Here is a 21621-nt window from a genome sequence, read left to right on the forward strand (position 1 = left end):
GGCGAATGTCAGGCTGAGGTGTGAAAAACTTTGTAAACACAAGCCATTCCGGCGACAAATTGTCTGTTCGACTGAATAGGTGTAATTATCACTGTAATTAAGCCGAGGGGACCACCAAATGAGTTCGAGAGTTCAAATTTTCGAAGTTCGAGCGATCCGAGGTAGAACTATATAGAATAAAGAAGGAATAAATTCGGGACCGGGCGAAGAGTTCGAGCGACCCCGTGTGTTCGAAAGATCCGAGTTCGAGCCATTGAAGTTCAACTGTACCAATAACACAATGACATGTGATAGTTCATATTTCTATTGACGATTATCAATATTGCATTGCCACATATAAATAATTCCATCAAGTTTACTTTTTAAAAGTATTTCCAAGAACATAATTGAAAATATGAATGGCGGATATGGTCGTGACGGACGTGAAATAAACCTCATCAGACGACACTAATGAAGTTCGTTCGATCCATAGATTATAACTATGGAAAGACATACGCATAGGAGCGTCCAAGAGCGGACTTTACAAGAAACCCTGGGAAGCCCCCATTCCTGTTGCACCAATAACGCCGCTCGGTGTCATATAGATCTGTAATAAATCTGCATCGCATAGGCACCGCCGGATACAAAGCATTACTAATGCTACTCTCGCTGATTTAACCCTGTTTATCCAACAACCAGTGCAATCATGCTGCTATACTGCTTTGCTACTCATTGACACGGCGCTAGATAGAACTGCAAAGCATTACTAATGCTACTTTCGCTGCTGCTCGGCGACTGATATAACTGCAAGGTACACCGCAGTAACTATTAATCCAACGACGAGTGCAACATGAAACTATACTGCTTTGCTACAAATGGCCTAACAAAATGGGAGCTATTAAAGACCGCTTTAGTCAAAGCTAATCTAGCAAGTACTTTAAAGCTCATTTAACCCAAAGATAATTTTAGAACCCAGAAAACAATTTTTTGAACCCTATAAACTGTTATCCACCTACAGACGACACTCTAGGCAAATTAAATTTATAGGGGGTAAAACAAATGTATCTATTATGTGAAATCCTGGCCGCCCCTATGCGTAAGAATTTTCCGCCACAAAATATAAATTTTTAATGCACTTCTTTTCTTTAAAAACTTTTATTTCCCCAAAATTCTTACGATTTTAAAATATTCAAAAGCATATATCGCGAAGAGAATCTAAATACATTCCAAGTTCTGCGTCAGATCTTCTCTACTTTTTCAAAATTACCGCTCTTTAATACTAAACATATGCGCCAATTTTCAATATTATTATCTTCTGGTAGTTAGCAATCATACTCTATTACGCAATTGCATAGGTAAAACAACTAGCGACATTTTAACCAAACACAGTTATTATTTTGAATTACTACTGCTCAAAATGAAGCTATAAAGAGCAGATCTAAGATTATTGCTTGATAATTTTTACGTTCTCGTCTCACAACTTTTCAAATTTCCTTGTTCGCCATTTTCTAAAACTTCAAAGTTTAATAAAACAGCTTATTTCAATGTAATGTATTTTAAGATAATATATTCAATGCCTGCCATTATTGTATGTAAATCATCTCTAAGAAGCGGAACTATTTTAGTTAATTCTATCGTTCCAATCCTTTTCCTTATGTGTGTAGTCTAAATGTCAGTTGTCATGCATAAATGTACATTACGAAATAAATATGTTGAAACTAAAGAGGTGCACACCATGCCATTAAAGAAACCATCGGGAATTTGAGCAACACGTGTCTATGAAGTAAAGACTATAGATTTCAACCTGTCTATTTTCAAATAATCATGATATCCAAATCGGACCCACCATCATAGCTAACTGTCACGTAACAAACTGTATTTTTAACAAGAGCTGTCCGTAAGACAGCCAAGCTCGACTATTCGAAATATTGTCACAGAAGCAGGAAATTATTACCCTAAATGTTAAATATCAAAAGAGTTTAAGTTCGAAAGGGGACATAATTTGACCAAAATACATATCAGAGTTATGGGACTTGATGCTATCAACTAGTTTTATAACCCCGAAGAAACATTTTAGGTTTAAATTCAATATCTGCATTAGTTTTGGAGATAGTAACTTGCATGTAAACTTTAACCAGAATTTTCTAAGTCCAAAAGGGGGCATAATTTGTTCAAAATACATGTTAAGAGTTATGGAACTTGACCTAGTGAGGCTGGTAATTGACCTAGAAAAGGAATAAATAAGATTCAAAGCTATATGCCTTTTAGTAATAGCTGTATGTACTTGCACGCAAAACTTTAACCAGAATTTTCTAAGTCTAAAAGGGGGCATAATTTGGCCAAAATGAAGGTCAGAGTTATGGGACTTGGTGCTATCAACTAGTTTTATAACCCCAAAGACACATGTGAAGTTTCAATTCAATATCTGCATTAGTTTTGGAGATAGTAACTTGCATGTAAAACTTTAACCAAAATTTTCTAAGTCCAAAAGGGGGCATAATTTGCTCAAAATACATGTTAGAGTTCTGGAACTTGACCCAGTGAGGTTGGTAATTGACCTAGAAAAAGAATAAATAAGTTTCAAAGCTATAAGCCTTTAAATGATAGCTGTATGTACTTGCATGCAAAAACTTTACCAAGGTGTGACGCCGACGCCAACGCCGACGCCAGGGTGAGTAGAATAGCTAGACTATTCTTCGAATAGTCGAGCTAAAAATGGATAAAGAAGCTGCCCACCGACGTTTTGGCGACAGCAGAGGTAACACTGGACACAAGTGTTATTTTCACATGGCATTTTAATAATGATAGGGGTTGTTTTTGTTTTATTCATTCTTATTTGATTACGTTACTATAATAATTGTGCCGTTAATCAATCGTAGTAGGTCCAGCAAAACGGGCCAATGCCTGGATATTTCCAAATCGCACAGTTCGATTACTAGGTCATACCTGTTTACACGTTTTCAAACCGAAATTTCTCTACTTGCAAAATGACCTTTCTACTTTTTTATTATGTTTTGTTTTAGTCCGAGTTCACGTTTTTCATATACAAGACACACTAAAATATGGAACCCTGAGTTAAGGTAACAAAATGCAATCTTTAATGTTTACAAACATGATGTTTACGAAAACGAATTGTATGTGGTATACTATATATAAAAGGGAACCTTAAAGCCCTGCTCCATGACTATTCGAATTCTATTGTATGCACGCAACCAAAGACCACAACAGGTAACATAAAGACCCACCACGACCTGGCGACCTACTTTTTTCAACCACAAAAACTTTATGAAAGTCATTCTTAAAATACAGGTAATATATAACTATACTACAAGTTTTCAGGTGGACAATTTAGGACTTTCCTGAACAAATGTATTTTGACAACTTCATCTGCAAACTTATTCGGTCAATCTCTTTTAGGCATAGTTTCAAAACTATTGATGAATTACTATCTTACTTTAAAGAAACAAAATGTGATTGAAATTGAAATACACTGATTTCTGTACATATTGCTACAGTAATTCAACAAGAGGGCCATGATGGCCCTATATCGCTCACCTGTTATCATTGCACTTGAGGACAAGAAGGTCCTCAAAAAAAATATCTAAATCAAAAGGACAGGAACAACAAAGGGAAGAAATTTAACCAAAAAGAAGAAAAAAATTCTTACAAGGTATAGATATGTCAAAAAACACCTAAAAATTGGAGGTACCATCCATGTTGTACCACAGAAAAATAGTCTCGGTTTTTCCCTATGGCCAATAATACAAGAGGACCATGATGGTCCTGAATCGCTCACCTCTTCCCAAATGACCCAGTTTTGAGTATGACGTCGTTTTTTCTATTATTTGACATAGTGACCTAGTTTTTGAGCTCATGTGACCCAGTTTTGAACTTGACCTAGATATTATCAAGATAAAAATGCTGACCAATTTTCATGAAGATCCATTGAAAAATATGGTCTCTAGAGAGGTCACAAGGTTTTTCTATTATTTGACCTATTGACCTAGTTTTCGAAGGTACGTGACCCTGTTTTGAATTTTACCTAGATATCATCAAGGTGAACATTCTCACTAATTTTCATGAAGATCTCATGAAAACTAGAACTGTCACAGGAGTGACTCATACCCCCACCATACGGTCTTGTCACAGAAGAATGGCAAACATAAGGAATCTTAAAAATACTTTGGAGTACTTCATCCTGGGCTTCCACATATAAGTAATACTAGTATAATACTAGTATAGTAATACTAGTAAATATATTAAATCTCTAATATTAGAGATACACTAAAAGTAAATACAAAAAAGTGTCTTACCGACCCATGTTACCACGGAAAAATGTTTTTACTTTTTACATAGGACTTATAATAAAAAAGTTAGAAAAATACCTAAAATATTGAAAATCTAAAAATAAGATTTCTAAAAATAGACTAATTCCTGGAATTTAAGGGGAAGAAACTCAGTACAAAGGTTAAAAAAAGGTTACTTCCCTTTGGCTCTAAGCCAATCAGAATGAGATATAGTGAAAATACATCAAAATTAACCTTAAATTCTAGGTAAAAGAGGACACAATTCAAGAAAAATAGTGTCAGAGTTATGCACCTTGTGTCACATGGTGTGGGTGATGAGGTGGAACATCTATTTTAAGTCTGAATCGAATCCATTCAGTAGTAATTGAGATATAGTGAAAATACATCAGAATTAACCTTAAATTCTAAGTAAAAAGGGGCATAATTCATGAAAAATTGGTGTCAGAGTTATGCACCTTGTGTCACATGATGTGGGTGATGAGGTGGAACATCTATTTTAAGTTTGAATCAAATCCATTTTGTAATAATTGAGATATAGTGAAAATACATCAAAATCAACCTTAAATTTAAAGTAAAAGGGGACATAATTCATGAAAAATTTATGTCAGAGTTAAGCACTTTATGTCACATCAGCTGGGTGATGAGGTGGAACAATTATTTTAAGTTTGAATCAAATCCATTTAGTAATAACTGAGATATAGTGAAAATACAACAAAATTAACCTTAAATTCTAAGTAAAAGGGGACATAATTCATGAAAACTTGGTGTCAGAGTTATGCACCTTGTGTCACATGATGTGGGCACATGATGTGGGTGATGAGGTGGAACATCTATTTTAAGTTTGAATCAAATCCATTCAGTAGTAACTGAGATAAAGTGAAAAAACATCAAAATCAACCTTAAATTCTAAGTAAAAAGGGGCATAATTCAGAGTTAAGCACTTTATGTCACATCATCTGGGTGATGAGGTGGAACAATTATTTTAAGTTTGAATCAAATCCATTTAGTAGTAACTGAGATATAGTGAAAATACAACAAAATTAAACTTAAATTCTAAGTAAAAGGGGACATAATTCATGAAAACTTGGTGTCAAGAGTTATGCACCTTGTGTCACATGATGTGGGTGATAAGGTGGAACATGTATTTTAAGTTTGAATCAAATCCATTTGGTAATAACTGAGATAATAGATTTCGGGACGCGACGGGACGGGACGGGACGCGACGCGACGGGACGCGACAAAACTGACTCCTATATACCCCCCTCAAACATGTTTGGCGGGGGTATAAATATGGCCTCTAGAGAGGTCACAAGCTTTTTCTATTTTTATACCTACTGGCCTAGTTTTTGACTGCACGTGACCCAGTTTCTAAACTGACCTAGATATCATCAAGGTGAACATTCAGATCAATTTTTATGAAGATCCATTGAAAAATATGGCCTCTAGAGAGGTCAAAAGATTTTTCTAATTTTAGACCTACTGACCTAGTTTTTGACAGCAGTTGACCCAATTTCAAACTTGACCCAGATATCATCAAGATGAACATTCAGACCAACTTTCATACAGATCCCATGAAAAGTATGGCCTCTAGAGAGGTCACAAGGTTTTTCTATTATTTGACCTACTGACCTAGTTTTTTAAGGCACGTGACCCATTTCAAACTTGACCTATATATCATCAAGGTGAACATTCTGACTAATTTTCATGAAGATCCATTCAAGGGTATGGCCTCTAGAGAGGTCACAAGGTTTTTCTATTTCAAGACCTACTGACCTAGTTTTTGATCACAGTTGACCCAGTTTCAAACCTGACCTATATATCATCAAGATCAACATTCAGACCGACTTTTATACAGATCCCATGAAAAATATGGCCTCTAGAGAGGTCACAACGTTTTTTCGTTATTTGACCTACTGACCTACTTTTAGACGGCACGTAACCCACTTTCAAACTTGACCTAGATATCATCAAGATGAACATTCTGATCAATTTTTATGGAGATCCATTCACAAGTATGGCCTCTAGAGAGGTCACAAGGTTTTTCTATTATTTGACCTACTGACCTAGTTTTTGATGGCACGTGACCCACTTTCGAACCTGACCTAGATAAAATCAAGGTGAACATTCTGACCAATTTTCATGAAGATCTCATGAAATATATGGCCTCTAGAGAGGTCACAAAGTTTTTCTATTTTTAGACCTACTGACCTAGTTTTTGAGGCTACGTGACCCAGTTTCGAACTTGACCTAGATATCATCAAGATGAATATTCAGACCAACTTTCATACAGATCCCATGAAAAATATGGCCTTTAGAGAGGTCACAAGGTTTTTCTATTATTTGACCTACTGACCTAGTTTTTGACGGCACGTGACCCAGTTTCGAACTTAACCTAGATATCATCAAGGTGAACGTTCTGACCAATTTTCATGAAGATCTTGTGAAATATATGGCTTCTAGAGAGGTCGCAAGGTTTTTCTATTTTTAGACCTACTGACCTAGTTTTTGAAGCCACTTGACCCAGTTTCAAACTTGACCTAGATATCATCAAGGTGAACATTCTGACCAATTTTCAGGAAGATCTTGTGAAATATATGGCCTCTAGAGAGGTCACAAGGTTTTTCTATTTTTAGACCTACTGACCTAGTTTTTGACGGCACGTAACCCAGTTTCGAACTTGACCTAGATATCATCAAGATGAACATTCTGACCAACTTTCATAAAGATCCCACAAAAAATGTGACCTCTAGAGTGGTCACAAGCAAAAGTTTACGGACGCACGGACTGACTGACGGACGGACGACGGACACCGCGCGATCACAAAAGCTCACTTTGTCACTTTGTGACAGGTGAGCTAAAAAAAGTTACTAAAAATAAGCTATTTAAATTAACGTAAAAGGGCAATAATTAAAAAAAATATATTGTAAGTGAACAAAAGAAGGATCTGCCAAATAAATATGTTGGCATAAATGGAATTTCAGATCAGTATCTTCATTAGTTACGGAGATATACCCATTTTAATTTGAAATAAAGGGAGGTAATTTGACATAAAATCACTCCATAGTTATATACCCTGATTGTTTCAGTCCAACTAATAACAATAATGAAATTTCAAATAAGTCCTATAAGTACTTATTGATATAAATCCATTTTGATTACAATCAGGGGAGGTAATCAGATATAAAATAACACTGGAACCTACGACTGGTTCTGATTTGTCATGGAATCCAAGATTTATTGTTGTTGAAGATATTTTGGAAGTTTGTATCAAATAAAACCATAAATGAAGTGTCTATATGGCTGCAAAAGCCAAAATAGCCAATTTTGGACCTTTAAGGGGCCATAACTCTGGAACACATGAAGGAATCTGGCCAGTTCGAGAAAGGAAGCAAGATCTTGTGGTGATACAAGTTGTGTGCAAGTTTGGTTAAAATCAAATCATAAATGAAGCTGCTATTGTACAAACAAGGTCAAAATAGCTAATTTTGGCCCATTCAGGGGCCATAACTCTGGACCCCATTATGGGATCTGGCCGGTTCAAGAAAGGAACTGAGATCTTATGGTGACACAAGTTTTGTGCAAGTTTGATTTAATTCAAATCATAAATGAAGCTGCTATTGTGCAGACAAGGTCAAAATAGCTAATTCTGGCCATAACTCTGGAACCCATAATGTAATCTCGGCAGTTCAAGAAAGGAACCAAGATCTTATGGTGATATAAGTTGTGTGCAAGTTTGGTTAAAATAAAATCATAAATGAAGCTGCTATTATGCAGACAAGGTCAAAATAGCTAAATCTGGCCCTTTCAGGGGCCATAACTCTGAAACCCATAATGGGATCTGGCTAGTTCAAGAAAGGAACCAAGATCTTATGGTGTCACAAGTTTTGTGCAAGTTTGGTTAAAATCAAATCATAAATGAAGCTGCTATTGTGCAGACAAGGTCAAAATAGCTATTTTTGGAACTTTCAGGGGCAATAACTCTGGAACCCATAACGGGATCTGGCCAGTTCAAGAAAGGAACCGAGATCTTATGGTGATACAAGTTGTGTGCAAGTTTGGTTAAATTAAAATCAATAATGAAACCACTATCGTGCAGACAAGAAATTGTTGACAGATGCACGCACCGACGCTCGCACGCACAGACAACGGACGACGGACAAAGGGTGATCACAAAAGCTCACTTTGTCACTATGTGACTATGTGACAGGTGAGCTAATAAAATGTTAAGCCATTACACACATTACACACATTGTCTTGGCCAAATATATGTCACTGTCAATTTGTAACTTGAGACTTGTTATTTCTCATTTGCTTCATGCAAAGCATGTAAAATTACCATCATGGCAATACAAAATACAGATATTTTGTGGTGCCTCTTTAACGGCCACGCGTTTTTTTTTTAAATCCGCATAAACCATGTACGTCCGTATGTCACGTGTAGTTTGATTTCCAATATATAGACTCGTCCACCAATTAGGGAAAACAGCATGATTTACCTTGCCCTTTTAATGTAAAAACCGCATTATACTGAATAACACTTCTACCCAAATAACGGACCATTCCATTATCAATACACACATTCTATTTATAAGCCAAATGGGTCACTAAGAATTTCATGACAGTAATTTAACTCTATATTTTTAAATTGCTGCCGTCTTTTTATTAATATATATTTTTTTATTATGTTTTTTGTATTTTCTGGCCGAAAATCTGAATTTTGTGCCCGTAGTGTTTTAAATGTATTTATGATAAAAACGAAATAGCTATTTATGATCGCGCTGTATAAAAATTTACAGGTAATTTATAAAACAATCGGCTATTTTTGTATAAATTTGCTTAACATTCTTCCAATATCTTATTAGGATTGGTATAGACTTCAGGTTAATTGTATTCTCTAGCGGTGCTGAAAGTTTGGGGCGATAATATTAAATAATAAATGCACTACGCCTTTTTTATGTGAGGCCTAAATTTTGCGATGGCACGATAAACTAAAAAATTAGCTTTTTTTTTTTCTGCATATTATACACCTTCATCGTGCCGTCATCTGGTACTAGTTTTGATTTTATCAAACTTTTTACTAATTTTATCAAATCTAACCAATGTTTTTGGTCTATGTAATCATTATTAAATAGACAAACCCTCGGGATATGAAAATTAAAGAATAACTCAATATATGACCTATGATATGGTCGGGTTCTTTGGAATGAACTACGTGTTTGTCCAGGAAAAACCTAATTCAGATCCTTTTGACTGAAAATAAAATTGAACCGGAACTGTGTCAGGCACCACGCTACTAATGTTTTGTAAATGAGGTAATGTGTTCAACCCGGGTGTGCAACTGGTTATTGAGTGACCCTTGTTACAGTTGAAGCAAGTGTGCATAAACTTGCAATTCGACCATTTGCACTGACCTTTGTCAAAGTCAATACAGACATTTTTTGGTTTTGACACGCTTGTAAATGTATTCATAACGCAAAGGCATGCAACGTAGCCTCCAATCCTGATTGATTACCGACCACGATGAGGGAATTAAGCTTGCTTTCACCTAAATTGTTGGTCATAATTTTTCCGAAATGTACCCCCGTGAATTACTGCACCCTTTCTAATAATAAAAAAATAATTCCATAGTTCGTGAAGTTCGACATATATTATAAAAGCATTAGACCATTTTTCTGTAGAGCCTATATCATCTTTACACTCTTTTCGACGGCACTCAATTTTACTGTTACTAAACAGAGACAAAACACTACCGTTCTCATAATCGGTCAGCTCCACCGCACCCTTTTACAACAAAACTGTACAAATGCGTTGCTTTAAAGAGGATGGTACATGCATGGTTATGTCATAACATGTCTGCCTTAGCAGATTATCAATATATGGTAAAAATCAACTCGTTTTCGCTAATATTATTGCTATTGCTAGTAGAATTAGCTACAAAAGTCGCCAGATTCGACCCGCCATTTACATTTTCGTTATTTGTGTCTATTATCTTAGAACCTATCTACACTTTTCGTGTTTCCAGCAGGACAGTTATTCGTGACCTTGGTAGAAGGATCAACCACGTGAGCACTACGTGGCATTATATCGAACACCCGTAAAATTTCCTCAAAATCAATAATCGAAGCGTTCATACCTCTATCATCGGCTGAATTATATTTGTATATTTGTCAAATAACTATCTCTGGCCCTTGTTTCTCTCCTGCTGAGGCGTCGTCCCTTCTCCGCCTTCCTCTCCGTGATCCTCGACCATGTGCAGACATAACTAATACAATGTTTATCCACTTCGATTTACGGTATTGAAAGAGGACAGAAGACAGTGTTGCTTACATTTATACCTATATGTCACATGACTTGCATGCATCGTCAAGGTTTATGGACAGCAGACGACAAATTAGGACAAGCTTAATAATAAATAGTTGACCAGTTCAATTAAGCCATAAAAAATGAGATTAATATGAAAAATTAATCTTTACTAATAAGCAAATAATTTCTTTAATCAAAATGATTTTAACAGAAAATGATTTTTTTTTTGGGGGGAAAATTAAAAATGATGAAAAAAAAAAAATAAAAAATGGGTGGGGGATGGGGATGCATGATCGGGGTGGTGGGCAAGACAGTGGATATTGAGGTGGGAAACGGTAAAACTTTGCATGCTGATAAATAATCATGGAAGGTTTGAAAAGAAATAAATAAAAAGGAATGTTTTTTTGTTGTTTTTTTTGGTGTGTGGGGGGAGTGGGGGGGGTGTGACCAAGGCAAGGTGGTGACCAGGTGCAGGTACAAAACTTCACATGTTTATAATAAATGTTCATGGAAAAGAATGAAAGAAGTTTAATGAAATTCTACCAATTGGTTGGTTTGTTATGTACAAATCTGTAGATTTTTAAACAATTAAAGGGCAATAACTCTAATTGACCAATTGAAAAAATAAAATGACAGACATCATCGAAGTATGTTGGTCCATATTTATTTCAAGTTTCATGAAATTCTGTCAGTTTATTACTGAGAAATGGCTACAGACATGGATTTTTCATTAAATCAAGGGCAATAACTCTAAGGGAAATTGACCAATCCAAAAAAAAACTTGACGGGCATCATTGCAGTATGTTGGTGCATGTTTATTTCAGGTTTTATGAAATTCTACCTAATAGTTACTGAGAAATGGCTGCAGACGGACAATTTTGGGCATTTTTCATTAAATCAAGGGCAGTAACTCTAGGGAAATTGACCAATCCAAAAAAAATTTGACAGGCATTATCGCAGTATGTTGCTTCATGTTTATTTCAAGTTTCATGAAACTCTACCTCATAGTTACTGAGAAATGGCTGCGGACGGACGGACGCCATTTCAATACCCCCCTCCCGATTTCATCGGTGGGGGATACTTAAAAGAAACTGAAAGAAAAACATTTTCTTTCTTTTGAGAGGAGAGGGAGTTGTCAATCACCAAAAAGGAACGCGGCAACGCTACAAAATCAAAACTGGCAGAAATCATTTTCTATTTTAGTACCAGTGATGCTGACCTTGACTTCTGTACCCTAAATGCTCATGCCGACAGCATTATAACTTTGCATGCTCACTATCTACAGCTTCTACCTACAGATAGTTCTTAAGGTTAATCTTGATAGTCCCTGTATGACCTGAAATGATGTGATGTGACTTTTAAAACCTCACAAGCACACAAACAAGCTAACTCAGTTCCAGGCCTTACCCTTCGTCACCCTGTATCCCAAGCTGAGCACAAGCTCTTGTGGACAATAATCGTGGATGATCACAGATCTTCTTCAGTACATTCAGGGCTACAAGTGGAGACTTGGTAGTCATCAACAGCTGAAAATAATTCAAAAATACATGTGAAAAGAGAAGTTATCATTTGTATATACTGTGCTCCTCCTGGATTTTTTCATAGACTGCAGACTAGAATAAATCTTATAAAAATTAAAATCTAATCTAAATTGTAAATGGAAACAAGAGCTGTCAGTGGACAGCGCGCTCGGCTATTCTCAGTGCTTGATAATATAATATAAGCAATGAGTAAAACTTGAACATTACAATAAGCATATTCTAAGTCGAAAAGGGGCCATAATTCAGTAAAAATGCTTGAAAGAGTTGCCTCCTCCTTTTTACAGACTGGGGTCATGATGGTAAACAAGTATGCAAAATATGAAAGCAATATTTCAATGGACTTTGAAAATATTTGGGGTGGTACGCAAACTTTAACATTTGTGTGACGCTCAGGCCGATGCCGGGCGAGTAGGATAGCTCCCCTATTCTTCAAATAGTCGAGCTAAAAATCAATTACGTCTTGTAAATCTTACTACATTTATACATAATCACAATCAAAATGTAGGAGGCAGAGCTCCAGATAAGATGCGTATTTGCGTAAATACGTTTTGAAATTTACAAAAAACGCATTTAAAATCAAACCTACGCGTACTGATACGCATTGAAAAAACGGGCTACGTATTTTACTCGATTAAAGTGCGTAATCCAATTTTATCATAAATCAAGCACATCCTTTTTGTAATCGAGTACAACAAACAAAAATGCATCTCATAAAAGCAAACGCAAACGATATCATAAAATAATGTTATTTTCTTCTTCAAGTATATTAAAGCGCAGGGCTCCGGAAATTTTGATAACTCAATCGGTCCGAAACGAAAATCCTGACATCGGCGCTACCCCACCCACCGCATTCCCAATATTACATATTTTGTAAAACGTGATAGGGTAAAGAAATAAGCATGTCATGCATTAAAACTGAGTTTCCAGTCACCGCGCGTTACCATACAATGAAGACAGTTATTCAGTGTTATGTGTGATCGTTACTTTGTTTAAAATTCGATGTTTTTCCGAGATAATACGAGGCATTGACACCGTGTGCGTAACTAGTCTAAAAGCCAACGCACGTGACTTCGATACCGTATACACGGCAGATACTTTGTGATGTTTCCTCATTCTTTGACGGAATTCTATAAAATACAATGCGTCAAAGTGAGTTACACGACACATATTCTCTGCTAAACAGCCTCAGTATTTAAAAAATATTCTGCCGCGGACTGAATGTGTACGTTATTTGAACGCTGAGATCGAATTTCCCGCATGTATAGTACCAAAACGTCACGCGGGTTGGCCACGGATATTTAATTTCACTTACGTTGTACTTCAATAAGCAACTACATTTTATAAAGTTATATGTTCTCTTCTGATGTAAACAAAATTTCATTTTGAAACGTTTTTTAAAAGACCGATTTGATAAACAGTGCCACTCCGGTTTTCTTTATCATTCGTGGTTGCCCGTCCATTTTTTTCTTTTTTGTACAGTCGGGTTGCAAAGACAATTTTCTGCATTTGTATCAACTGGAGCCCCAACAAATGAATCATGTAATTTTTTCAAATCAAGTAATTATAAAAATTATTTTTATCGGTTTTCCGTGTGATGTCTCATTAAATCAAAGACCTATAATGTACAATTATTATTATAGCTCTTTGATTAAATGCAGCGACCATTTGTTTGTTACCGTGATCAAAGAGCCTTTTGAAATAAACCATCCGTCGGATTCTAAATAAAAGAAGTGGATCCCTGTCGAAATGATTTGGATCCAGTCAGAAACGTTAGGAAACCAGTCAAAAATGTTTAATACACCGCAGTCGGCTGTCTGCAAACATTAAAGGATGTGCCGCGCGAGCACTGATTGCATCACGCGCTAATTACGGACCGATTATCAGAGTGACACGTTTATTGATTATCTGAAGGTGCGACCAACAATTTCCTACTTGGCAGGTGATCGTGTATTGAGATATCAGACCGAAATTTATACTTTTCTCCATTTTTACGGGACCGATTTTTTTCGTTTTTTCACTTCACGAATCGGTCTGAAAAGTCAAAAATCGGTCCAAAACCGACAAACCGGCAAATTTCCGAAGCCCTGTTAAAGCGTGTGACAAGAGATGACTTGGACAATGATCTATGATATATTATGGGTAACTGTTGAAGAAGCAGAAGCACCATACATGTGGGTGTTTCTGAAAAAAACAAACATTGACAGTCAAAGTATCACTGGCTGTTGATATATCGCAGTGGTCAGTAACTTAAATTAAGATGTAGTGTAAGATGTAATGTATGCAGTAAACAAAATGTTAAAACTATCTGAATGAAGGCTCAAAAAATATTCAGGAAAACAGCATTGGTCGACAAAGGCACTTCAGCGGAGCACATGAATATCAGAAAATTATACAAACAAACAGTTATTATTATTACCCTTTTAAATAATTTCTAATTCTGAAAAACCATTTAGAATTCTAAAATACCCTTTTGAAAAAATATGTAGGAGTAAAATACTCTTTGAAAAAAAAAACTAGGGGGTAAAATACCCTTTAACCTAAAATCTTATCTGGAGCTCTAAGGAGGTGAGCAAGTTCATATCATGATAAAGACTCATGCAAGGTTTTATCAATATATATCAACTACCTTTTTTAGCTAGGTAAGTCACAAGGTGAAAATGTGCATTTTTGACTATTGGAAATAGGGGGCGGATCCAGAGGAAAAATAGGTGCACAATTTCATATCATGATAAAGACTTGTGCAAGGTTTCATCAACTGATATCAAATACTTTTTGAGGTACGCGCGTCACAAAGTTATTGACGCACAGACAAGACCAAATCTGTATGCCCCAGAGTGCTGGAGCAACAACAAAACTGGTTTTCTGAATTTCACTTTAATAATATCAATATTATACAACATAAATATACAATGTCTATCACCTCTTTCACAGAATCTAGAGACAGGAAGTCCTGGTAGATCTTAAGTTGTGTCTCACGCAGAAATGTCCATACAATCAGATCATTCTTCCTGGTCATTGTCGGCATACTGTAACAACAACAAAATAATATGTATCTATATCATCCAAATATATAACATATAGAACAGTTGTTATTATTAATGGACAAATGCCCCAAAGTGTAGTGCCCAAACCTGTGACCTTGATATAACATGCCATCTCGTCATGTATATGAAACGTAACAACAATATGAGGTACAAAACACCAAGATGTTATATCAATTTATTTTCGGTCAACTGTGAGGCAAGTACTACAACTTAAATCAATCACTCTCCAGATGGAATGCATTGCCGCAAAGGTATGAGAGAAAAGAAGCCAGTTTTTCTTTTAATGCCACTGGTACCAGTTTATACATCAGCTGTTGATCGAACCCATGATCTCCTGCACTTGAAGCTAACACTGTACCACTAATCTACTGAAGTGGTTGATAACATACAACTGCAATTCCACTTATCACCTACTTATAGATCTTGTTTTATCATCAACTAGGTGTTTTTGAACCCTTATAGTCTAGTCGTTTGGTATGACTCAGTAAAACCCGATAACTAGGTTGATAAATACATCTGGTCCATGATGATTCAAGATCTTGTAACAAATTATTCAATAAAGAATACATTTTCAATGGAAAATGTATAGGTAACTTATACGCAAAAATATTACACAACGTGGTATAACACAAGAAGTTAGACCTGTACCATGTGAATAAAGTATTGCCATGCAATACAAAGTCCCCTACTGTAAGGTAATATATAACCTAATGGTCCGATATCTGTCAATGATGTATAAACAATAATTATAATGACAGACGGACAGTCAAGAGACGGACAGTCAAGAGCCGCCCTATTGTCCCATAGACTGGTTTTTAACCAGCAGCAGTCTAATAATTACTAATACTTACACGGCATGTTTGACTCCAGAATCTGTCTGATCTTTCTCCTTCTCCATTTTCTCTCTCTCCTTCACCTCGGCCTTTGTTCTCCTCAGGAAATATGGTTCTATAATCTTCTTGAGGCTCTCAGCCATTTCCATACCCAGCTTCTTCTCACCTATTGTAGCATCTTTCTCCCTTGCCTGCAGGAATCAGAGCATTGTATCAATGGTAATGACTGAAATGTTAGCAACTGATCAACAAAGAGGAATATAGGAAGGTTAAGTGGCAGACTTATTACAATGGATTCACAGTTGGAAGCATGCTTGAGTCTTCTAGTCCTTTTCTTTTTTACTTTTGTGTACTTGTCAGTCAATTAAGTTAGACAGGTGCAGCACAAGAGCTCCAATCAGTAAACTGTCAGCTTGTATCCATGGCAGAGCAAATGAAAAACTGTGATAACCCACTGAATTTTAACCACAGCTTACAAGTTTCCCAATAAACACCAAGAATCTTTTCCACGAAAATTGACTGAATGCAATTTGTCTTGAGTCAGCCATCTTCCGCCTTTGATTCATACCAGGTAAACTGTCAGTTCTTTGTTGGGAACAGGTTAATATTGGTAAGCAATCCAGGAACACTGGTTAGATCAAGCGATAGCCATATATAACTAGTGGTGTAACGATACATGGAAATATTGATGCATTGCGACACTGAGTGTCCCGATAGTATGCATCGATAGAAAAGTCACGATCCAATAACAATCGCCGATAGTTCCTTCAACAATCGATAGTTTTGAAATTTTAGTAAATACAGAAATAATTAATAATTCATAAACCAAGAAACCAAGCCAGCTCTCATTTGCGCCTCGGAAAATGTTTACGTCTCCATTACAATAATTACCCTCATGGAATTAAACTACCTAAAGGACTGAGAAGTCTGGGAGATAATCAATAAATTTAATTTTTTTTTTTAGAAACTTTGATTAAATATATTTAAATAATCTTAAATGAGAAAAAGTACTTTGGACATGGAGAAAGTAGGCTACTTGTATGATATAGCAAACTGTTCGGTAGGGCCATTCATTTAGTGCTGGTACACCTTAGTCCGATCCGTCAATTTTCGTCTTTTTCGATGCTTTGGGTTATTAAACACGTTGACATTTGCAACAAAATGGCCGTTTCGTTTGAGTATACCTTCCATAGGTTTATTGTTTTACTTATTGTTTCAAAGCCAAGGAAGGCAAGAAATAGAAACAAGAGGACCATGATGGTCCTGAATCGCTCACCTATCCCCACATGACCCAGTGTTGAACTGAGTATGACGTCGTTATTTCTATTATTTGACATAGTGACCTAGTTTTTGAGCATATGTAACCTAGATATCATCAAGATAAAAAAATTCTGACCAATTTTCATGAAGATCCATTGAAAAATATGACCTCTAGAGAGGTCACAAGGTTTTTCTATTATTTGACCTAATGACCTAGTTTTTGAAGGCACGTGACCCACTTCTAAACTTGACCTAGATATCATCAAGGTGAACAATCTCACCAATTTTCATGAAGATCTCGTGAAAAATATGGCCTCTAGAGAGGTCACAAGGTTTTTCTATTTCTCGACCTACTGACCTAGTTTATGACCGCAAATGACCCAGTTACGAACTTGAGCTAGATATCATCAAGCTGAACATTCTCATTAATTTTCATGAAGATCCATTGAGAAATATGGCCTCTAGAGACATCACAAGGTTTTTCTATTTTCAGACCTACTGACCTAGTTTTTGACCGCATGTGACCCAGCTTCGAACTTGAACTAGATATTATCAAGGTGAACATTCTGACCAATTTTCATGAAGATCTCTTGAAATTTATGGCCTCTAAAGAGGTCACAAGGTTTTTCTATTTTTAGATCTACTGACCTAGTTATTGACCGAACATGACCCAGTTTCAAACCTGACCTAGATATCACCAAGGTGAACATTCTGACCAATTTTCATAAAGATCCAATGAAAAATATGGCCTCTAGAGAGGTCACAAGGTTTTTCTATTTTCAGACCTACTGACCTAGTTTTTGACCGCACATGACCCAGTTTCAAACTTGATCTAGAGATCATCAAGGTGAACATTCTGACCAATTTTTATGAAGATTCATTGAGAAATATGGCCTCTAGAGAGGTCACAAGGTTTTTCTATTTTTAGACCTACTGACCTAGTTTTTGACGGCACTTGACCCAGTTTCGAACTTGACCTAGATATCATCAAGGTGAACATTCTGACCAATATTCATGAAGATCTCTTGAAAAATATGGCCTCTAGAGAGGTCACAAGGTTTTTCTATTTTTAGATCTACTGACCTAGTTTTTGACCCCATGTGACCCAGTTTCGAACTTGACCTAGATATCATCAAGATAAACATTCTGAACAATTTTCATGAAGACCCATTGAGAAATATGGCCTCTAGAGAGGTCACAAGGTTTTTCTATTTTTAGACCTACTGACCTAGTTTTTGACCCCACGTGACCCAGTTTCGAACTTGACCTAGATATCATCAAGGTGAACATTCTGACCAATATTCATGAAGATCTCTTGAAAAATATTGCCTCTAGAGAGGTCACAAGGTTTTTCTATTTTTAGATCTACTGACCTAGTTTTTGACCCCACGTGACCCAGTTTCGAACTTGACCTAGATATCAGCAAGATGAACATTCTGACCAATTTTCATGAAGATCCATTGAGAAATATGGCCTCTAGAGAGGTCACAAGGTTTTTCTATTTTTAGACCTACTGACCTAGTTTTTGACCCCACGTGACCCAGTTTTGAACTTGACCTAGATATCATCAAGGTGAACATTCTGACTAATTTTCATGAAGATCTCATGAAAAATATGGCCTCTAGAGAGGTCACAAGGTTTTTCTATTTTTAGATCTACTGACCTAGTTTTTGAACGCACGTGACCCAGTTTCGAACTTGACCTAGATATCATCAAGATGAACATTCTGACCAACTTTCATAAAGATCCCATGAAAAATGTGACCTCTAGAGTGGTCACAAGCAAAAGTTTACGGACGGACGCACGGACGGACGACGGACGCCACGCGATCACAAAAGCTCACCTTGTCACTTTGTGACAGGTGAGCTAAAAATGTTAAAAATATTTAATGTTAGATTTATATCTGTCCATTTCAGTTATACAAACTTCTCAATGTGTATTATTAACTTTATTAACAGCAATTATAAACGGTGTTGTGTCTTACACTGTGTAATAATGCCAGTTGGTAGTTTTACTGTATAAAACATGGTGGACGATAACTATTGCAATAGTATCACAATAGTAACCTGCAATAGAATAGTATTGCAATAGTTTTTCAGCAATATCAATAGTATTGCAATAGTCAAAATTGGCCTCAATACTCACCCCTATATATAATTGACAACAAGAGCTGTATTAATGCAGCCCATGATGGGTTGTCCTATTTTAAGTCCTGTGATCACTATGACTTTTACCTTTTACCTACTAATCCCCAAAAAGAACAGGAGTCACCTACTTCTTAACCCATACTATCAAGTTTGAAGATACTGGATCAAGTTGTTCTAAAGTCACTGAGCAGAAACAGTTTTCAAGCTTCAAGCCCCAATGACCTTACCTCTCGACCAAAAAAAAGCGATAGGGGTCTTTTACTTCATTTAGTCTAATCTAATTACCGTGCAGAAATATTTTTCAATATTCAGGTCCCTGTATCCTTAACCTTGACCTATTGATCTAAAAACAATAGGGATCATCTTCTACACAAGCCGAATTATGCTTCCAAGTTTGAAGGTTCTGGGTCAAATGGTTCTCAAGTTATAAGGCGGAAGCCATTTTCAAGGTGCAGGCTAAACCCACCAAAGCAAACTAGTCATCAAGAGGGTCATGATGACCCTGGATTGCTCACCTCAGTAATATGAGCCACATGTTTCAAATGGCAAACTGATGCTAAAATATAAAGAAGGTAGGTCAGTAGGTCACATTCATGGTAACTTAAAGTCAGTTTTAAGATCGGTGTGCAAAACTGTACATGTCATCCAAATTTCAAGGCTGTATCTTAAAAAAAAACAAGAAAGTAGGTCAGTAGGTCAAGGTCACAGTCAAGTGATCCCTAATCTCTTGGGGTCATCAGGTAATTATAATTAAACAGTCTAGGAAATATGATCTGATAATTTCTGAATTATTTTTTCCTATATAACTCAAAATTATAACTAGTGACCCCCATGATGGGGCCTCTTTTCACTCTAGGGGCATAATTTAAACAAACTTGTTAGAGATCCATCAGGCAATGCTACAAACCAAATATCAAAGGCCTAGGCTTTGCAGTTTCAGACAAGATTTTTTTTTTTAAATTTCCTATACAAGTCTAGGTAAAACATGAGACCCCCCTGGGCAGGGCCTCTTTTCACCCCAGGGGCATAATTTGAACAATTTTGGTAGAAGACCACAAGGCAATGCTACATACAAAATATCAAAAGCCTAGGTCTTGTGGTTTTAAACAAGAAGATTTTTAAAGTTTTTTACTATATAAGTCTATGTAAAACTTGTGACCCCCAGGCACAACTTGAACAATCTTGATAGAGGACCATAAGATGATGTCACATGCCAAATATCAAGACTCTACGCCTTGCAGTTTTGGCCAAGAAGATTTTAAAGGTTTTTCCTTTCAGTTGCCATGGCATCCAGAGTTCTGCATGGAATTAACTTCTTTGAACAAATTTGAAAGGGGACCACCCAAGGATCATTCCTGTGAAGTTTGGTGTAATTCTGCCCAGTGGTTTTCAAGCAGATCTTTTTAGAAAATGTTGACGGATGCATGACACATGTCACAGGACGGACACTGAGCAGTCACAAAAGCTCACCATGAGCCTTTGGCTCAGGTGAGCTAAAAAGCAAAAAAGCTGTCATACACTGTGCTTAAGATAATTTGCCTTTCACTAGAATGTTATAATTTATAGCTATTCAGGAGATTTTGATTACAAAAATATTAAACATAATCATTCTGTACCAAACCTTGATACTCGGTTGTACATTTCAATATACATACTCTCGTTATAGGATTTTCAAATTCCATCTTGAAGGTTTTCTGTATACCCAGCAGAGAACCTTGATGAACGAAGTCAAAGAGGGACCAGAGCTCCTGCAAATAAACAAGAGGGCCATGATGGCCCTATATTGCTCACCTGAGTTTAATTGCTTTCTTGAAAAAAATTCTTTGCTAAAGCTAAACAAATAACCCCATGGGGTGGGGTCAATTTGACCCCGGAGGTAATGATTTGAACAAATTTTGTAGAAGTCTACTAGGCAATGCTACATGTCAAATATCTAAGATCTAAGCCTTTTGGTTTATTTTTAGAAATTTTTTGAAGATTTTCCTATGTAAAATCAAGTGACCCCTGGGGTGGGGTCAATTTTAACCCCGGGGGTCATGATTTGAACAAATTTTGTAGAGGTCCACTAGGCAATGCTACATATGAAATATCTAAGCTCTAGGCCTTCTGGTTTATTTTGAAGATTTTTCTATGTACAATCAAGTTATCCCATGGGGCGGGGTCAATTTGACCCCGGGGTCATGATTTGAATAAATTTTGTAGAAGTC

General features: G+C 36.4%; 1 protein-coding gene across 1 annotated transcript in view; it reads right to left on the reverse strand.

The window, feature by feature from the left end:
* Positions 1 to 21621, reverse strand: part of LOC123534093 (DNA excision repair protein ERCC-6-like) — a 95865-nt gene that overhangs the window by 51433 nt on the left and 22811 nt on the right. The window contains exons 8-11 of the mRNA XM_053520529.1: positions 21070 to 21162; positions 16026 to 16198; positions 15051 to 15156; positions 11997 to 12115 (exon numbers count right to left, since the gene is read on the reverse strand). Coding sequence (XP_053376504.1) covers positions 11997 to 12115; positions 15051 to 15156; positions 16026 to 16198; positions 21070 to 21162 — 491 coding nt within the window. The remainder of the gene's footprint in view (positions 1 to 11996; positions 12116 to 15050; positions 15157 to 16025; positions 16199 to 21069; positions 21163 to 21621) is intronic.

This window comes from Mercenaria mercenaria, chromosome 12, assembly GCF_021730395.1.
Source record: "Mercenaria mercenaria strain notata chromosome 12, MADL_Memer_1, whole genome shotgun sequence".
Classification (NCBI taxonomy): domain Eukaryota; kingdom Metazoa; phylum Mollusca; class Bivalvia; order Venerida; family Veneridae; genus Mercenaria; species Mercenaria mercenaria.